This window comes from Ostrinia furnacalis, unplaced genomic scaffold (assembly GCF_004193835.3).
Source record: "Ostrinia furnacalis isolate ACB-3 unplaced genomic scaffold, ASM419383v2 OfSCF1456, whole genome shotgun sequence".
In the NCBI taxonomy this organism is placed as follows: Eukaryota; Metazoa; Arthropoda; class Insecta; order Lepidoptera; family Crambidae; genus Ostrinia; species Ostrinia furnacalis.
This window is the reverse complement of record NW_021131695.1, coordinates 605,184-611,594: the sequence shown is the minus strand read 5'-3', so window position 1 is coordinate 611,594 and position 6,411 is coordinate 605,184. Positions and strand designations below refer to the sequence as shown.

At 34.3% G+C, this 6,411-nt stretch overlaps 1 protein-coding gene across 1 annotated transcript in view; it reads left to right on the top strand.

Moving 5' to 3' along the window:
* The first annotated feature begins 664 nt into the window (after window positions 1-664).
* prom (prominin) overlaps window positions 665-6,411 on the top strand; it is a 28,551-nt gene continuing 22,804 nt past the window's right edge. The window contains exons 1-3 of the mRNA XM_028304546.1: window positions 665-1,700; window positions 3,539-3,594; window positions 4,836-5,059. Of these exons, the coding sequence (XP_028160347.1) occupies window positions 710-1,700; window positions 3,539-3,594; window positions 4,836-5,059 (1,271 nt within the window). The 5' untranslated portion in view covers window positions 665-709. The remainder of the gene's footprint in view (window positions 1,701-3,538; window positions 3,595-4,835; window positions 5,060-6,411) is intronic.

Sequence of the window (6,411 nt, the reverse complement as noted above, 5' to 3'; positions counted from 1 at the left end):
CTACAATTAAAACAATTTATCACATCAAAACAATAGCTGCTAACATGCTGTGTTGAAACCATAAAAGTGATAATAATTTTCAACGACACGCATATGGTTAAGTATTGTAATACTTCCTGGCGTTTTCTGAGCATGTAACAAATGCTTGTCACTTAATAGACCCTGGATTATCTACTTCAAATTCCCTTAATCCCGTAAATCCAAGGGAACGGCTCGGTTACCAACTCCACAGGGATCATCCTATCTACCGCATGTTTAATTTTGACGAGCGGTTAACATACAAGAACGTTCCAGAAAAATTAAATTTTTCATTAATTGTTTTGATAAAAATTTACCCTTGAGGACTGAGTTATTATTTACCAATGTTTTAAATAACTTTATGGGAATAAGTAAAAAAAATGCATGTGCCTACTTGAAGCCTTAAAGTGACTAAGGGTAATTAATTAGTTTAATACTTATCGCACTAATAAGATCACTCATAATTATATTTACAATTAAACATTATATAAAAATACTGGCACGCATACATGTAGTCCTATTACCTACTCATATAATCCAGTAAAGGCACGACGTAGCCGTGATAGGTGCCTACTATTGTGCAACGTAGCAGGGCAGACTACTAAGTGCCACAAATCCTCTGGCCGACGCTCCGGCCAGTCCGCAGTCGATAATATCGGTCACCACACGCCTTATAAAATATGTTTACAATATGGCCGCTATTTTAACTTCCGTGATTTTGCTAGCTTACTTAACTCAGACAAGTGTCGGCGCAAACTCAAGCGCCTTAACTGCATTACCAGAGGTCTCCACAGAAGCGCTTTTTGCCTTGCAAATCCGACAAATAAAGACGTCGTCAGATCCGGAGCCGACGGCCGTCCCCGGAAACAATCTAAACGACATTGGCAGCACCAATCCCGACAAAGATGTACCCGAAGAAAATTCTCAAGCAATCTCAACAATTTACTCTATCAAAGATAAAAAACGTAACGGCGATGAACGAGGAAACGTTGAATTACTTCCATTTGATGGCAAAGACGAGAAAAATAACGATGGAAATGCCACAAAAAGTTTAGCTGAGGACGTTATTGAGGAAGCATTGCCTTTAGTTTGGGATTCGTGTTTGGAGACTACTTATAGGGATAACCAAAAAAATGTAGTGAAAGCTTCTAATGACATGGAAATAGCTAATAGTGATTTTCAGGCAGAATCAGAAGAAAATGTAGAATTCAGTGGATTTTTTAACAAAAGAGACACGGAAGGTACCAACTTTACCGTGTCTATGAAGCCTTGGCTGGCCAAGTTGAACAGTCTAAAGAGTGTTAGAAGTGAAGAAAGACGGCAATTAAAAGAATCGATTTTCATTAAGAAAATTTCTGATGAACCTACAACTACAACTACAACTGAACCGATTGCTTCGACTATGTCAACTGTTAGAATAATTCCAATAACGCGAGAGATATTTAAAGATTTAGAGGGGTCTCTGAACGCAACTCAAAAGCCAGTTGTAACGGAAATTAGTATAAAAGCGAGTTACACCGAAGATTGGTTCGAAGCGAAGGACAGGGGTAAAATAAGATTTAGCGGCCTCCCTCAGAGAGAAACCTATTTGATTCCGGCGCTTAAGCTAGAGGAAGGCTTCCATCCGTTCTCCTTTATGTCGGAGTTTTTCACGGTGATCTACCCTTTTGACTTCCCTGTAGGTGAGTGAACTTTCAGTTTAATTTCGATGTATGTTAATGGCATTAATGCTTAACCTCAGTCTTGGGAAACGGTTTAAACCTAAAAGCTGAATAAAAACAGGTACCTACTGAACATTGAAGCTATTTATTTGATTTTCTGTATAATTTTAATATTATTTTTCAAGTCTCGGAATTTGTCGCAAAATAATTACAATTATCTCTCCTAAATTTTGTTATGTTTTATAAATTATGATTTAAAGTTTCTCTTGGCATAACTTAAGGCACAGTATTCAGTTATTAATCACAATCAGCTACTAACAGCTTTTAACAACATATTATACCTACTTAATACTACTGAAAATGGCTATTAATTTTGCACTGAAATACTAGGTTCGATCCCTAGATATTAGTGGTTTAGTTAGTACTTGAATTTCACTATTTCCGAGAAATATATTAATATAGCCACAATACCTACTCGTATTTACTAAGCCAAAAGCAGTATGTTATTGTTCTATAATATTTAGATGCCATATTTAATAAATTATTTATTTTATTTTAAACCTTTTTGAACATTAAATAGGTGTACAAAAGGCAAACTTAATTATTCTCTACATTATGTGACATACGGTTACGATTTCTATGGAATTACGCGAAACAAGTTGTGTAATAGCTTCATGGAATTTAAATCAGAAGCTAAGTTAGGTACTTACTACTTAAACTCGTACATTTAGGCTGAGTTGCACCATCTTATTTTACCTTTAAAGGGTTAAGAAACGTCAAAAATATGTCAAATTTCATACATAAACATCGGGCATTGTTAGAGTAGGCGCACACCTTTGATTTTTCGTCGGCCGATAGTTTAGTCGGGCAGTTGATCAGTATGGGCATGTATGGGAGTGCGCACACTACGCCGATTCGATTTGGCCGATTCTTCATACAAATTAAAATCGGGCATAACTATCGGCCAACTAAAAATCAACGGTGTGCGCCTACTCTTATAGTTACGGTTAAAGTATGTTGGTGCAACTCAGCCTTTAATATAGATCTTGTACCTATTGGCAAAAGTCGCCGTGCGTAGTCTATCTATACGGCTACAGGAAATACAGTGGCATCTTATGGAGCTGTAATAGGAGCGATTTTCCAACAAAAAGTTTGGTATGATGTAGTGACGAAAGGCAGTACAAATTAAGCTGAGTTTATGCCTATGCCTGCACCACAGAGCAGTAATGAATTCAGAGAATCGGCTTTGAAATCTGCAATGCAATAGCGACCTGCTTTTGATACGGCTGATTTGATTTTTCCTCCGTTATCCATCATCTGCAATTTAAATTAGTTTTGTGCATTTTTCTTAAGTTTATTTTAATAGCAACTCACGGCTACGCCCGGGTGAAAATAAATTTTTCACAGATCACAAATTATACCATTTATTTATATTATTATGTTATTTTGATGTATAAACAACAATACTGTAAAGTTTCATCGGAATCCGTTAAGTAGCTTTTGCGTGAAAGAGTAACAAACATACAACCTTACAAACTTTCACATTTATAATATTAACAGGATTTTATTTGAGTCGAGGATGTAATTTATTATAGAGTAGGTATTCTTATCTTGCATTTATCGTTGAACAAAAAAGTAATCTTTGATTTTAATTTGTAAACGTATGCTATAACAATATAAGAAAGGCATTCTCTTTCAATCAACCTTTGAGTCATATAGAAAATTAGAGTAGGCAGTGCATAAGTATTGACGTTGGAAAAATAGTAGGTCAAACGTAAATACGTACCTACTTCGGACTTATTTTTATTTTATTTATTTTTACTTATAAATTGTAAACTGTATTATTCCTCCATTTATAGGTCTTATCAAGGATATTGTTTGGGGAAAGTTCACTTTTCCCTATTCCTTTATTCAGGTAATAGTGTGATTTCTTGTTAATTAGTTAAGTAGTTGCTAATTTAGATCGCTCTTATAATTAACATTGGAAATACCTCTAAGGCATGATTTTAAGATTAGTACCAATAAATATATAATGACTTAAGTAAATAAACTATTAAAGATATGACGTTATAGGTATGTAATTTGACTCACAGCTGGTCATTCAAGCCTGAAATAAGCTACCCATTACAATTTTCACCGTAGTTTTCTAGCACTAAAGAGATTGTTTGCCAAAAACCACATTCAAACCCCAAGATCCACTTGTCTGTCGGATAAACCAACGGGCATTGACGTTTTAAAAGAATCACTTCCTTGTAACTCGATAATGTTCACGCATTAGACCACAGAATTTACCTGTCATCCTTACAGCTAAGCATTTAGAATTCAAAGTCGAATAGCTCGAGAAAACGCAGAAGACATACATAACAAAACGTCTAGGAACGTTAGTGAGCCAGCCATTTAACACTTGCTTGCTTTTCTTCTTAAAAATCACATAACTGAATTTCTACAAAGTACTTATTTCACATTTTCCTAGAATTTGTTTTTCTAAGGTTTGCTTTACCAGTGCATGTCATATTAAAAACAGTTATTATTAACTTTACGTAATTATGTTTTTTTCATCGATGATACTGGCCACTTCACTATGGTTGCGAGCGAGTTTATTATTAAAAATCACATAACTGAATTTCTACAAAGTACTTATTTCACATTTTCCTAGAATTTGTTTTTCTAAGGTTTGCTTTACCAGTGCATGTCATATTAAAAACAGTTATTATTAACTTTACGTAGCTAATTATGTTTTTTTCTTCGATGATACTGGCCACTTCACTATGGTTGCGAGTGCTAAGCAATTTATTACGACTGGCCATTTACACAAATGTTGTGTTTTGAAAAAAGAAAATTTAAAAAAAGAACGCTCCTTCACATGTTAAATTGGCGCGTTATTTCACAATATTTTTTTAAATCTTTGTGTATTTGTGATTAAAGGGAACATTGTTTGTGACAGAGTAAACTGTTAGATTAATAAATTAAAACATGTGAATATAATAATCAACATAAACTTCAAAAGCTTTGAGTTGTGCTTTGAGTGTCACAAACCCGGCGTTTGTTCGCATTATCTTAAAAAATAAAATAATGCGAAGCCGATGAATCATTACAATAATATTGTAATAAATTATATATTTTTATACTGAATAAAAAGATATTGTATTGTTTCAGTCAATAAAAGTGGAATCCACATTCCTGGCTTTCATAATAGCATTTGCCTGCATAGCCCTTGTGATACCATCGTATCTTTTCATCCTTGGAATATTGTCACTTTTCTCCCGATCCCGATGCGACGATGAAACTGAAACTGGAGCTTTATTTCCTGATGCTGAAGATTCAGATTGCAACGACAGGGTGCTCGTGGTCATGACGCTGTTCGTAGTGCTGCTTTGTTGGTAAGTGTTAAATGCGATTTTGTCTTCTAAGTGAACTGAACGTTTCGTTGGTTACCTATGCGGCTGTTTTGGATTTTACGCTGTGAAGAAACTAAGTTAGAAACATTGAGTTATAATGTACTACATTACTTCAATGGTTAGAAAGGAATTTATTTGAAAGTCCTCTTAGAATGTTATTTGGTTAGTTAAAAAGTTTGTGTTTGTATGACAAATCTTTATCGAAACTTATCACTTCTTATAATCAACTGTTAAGCGGGGGTTCAACAAACCTTACATATTTTTATGAATGCGAATACAGTAATTAAAGTATCAAAATTTCAATTACATACACATAGTAATACTGGTAACTGGTAAAGTAGACATAAACTGGATCTATGCTACCTAACAAAGTACCTAACGCCCGTATTCACAAACCATGCTTGCTTAAGTGAAGCAGCAAATCGAACGCACAGCGTTGAAAAGAGCTCTGTGATTGGTTCGTGTCACTTTATGCGTCCACGCGCACTATGAGACCTCTTACTAATGTTTGTGAATAAGGGCGTAAATGTCCTAAATAAGTAAATAGATATTATAATTGTAATCACAATTATGTACTTTATGAGCAACACTCAAACAAACATCATAAAGTATCTTCCCAATAATAAAAGGTTTCCACTGCACAGACATCGTTGTAATTAATTTGAAAACAACACAACTTGGCATTACGAAGTTTCTCATGTGGCGGAGTTAGGAAAACTCTAATTTAAGTGCTGCGACACAACTTCATGTTAGTTCCTCTTGGGCACTTTGACACGGAGCCTTAATTAATTGTGATTTCTTAGTTTTCTCGTTATAAATATTATTTTTAGGCTGAGTATTTATTCTTGTTGTATAATTTAAATGTGATTAGTTTTTTCAAGCCAATATTGTGGTAGTTTAAACTGAATTAGCCAAAGGAGGAGAAGAGGAAAAAGTACGTAATACACAGTTATGAACGTAGAAAGGTAGTAAGGTACCTTTCTACATTTATGTCAACTGTGTACATATGGTCATAATGAACGTCCAAATCTATCATGCGATTTTTAGAAAACAATTATTTGCTAATCATAGTTCGAAGGAATCATAATGATTACTAGAAATAAATTATCTTAACTAACAGGACTTCTGGGAACTGAGAGAATTAATATCGCAAATAGATTTTCGTTTTCAGGACTCTTAAAGATAAGTTCTTAATACCTAAAGAACTTGAGTATTTAGTCGACACAAACAAATAGGAGTTCAAACAATTTATATTTTCTCAAGGTTTATATGTGTTTTCGAGCAAATTGATTCATAGACAAAGCGATGGAATCACAAAAGCATAACGGATTCAA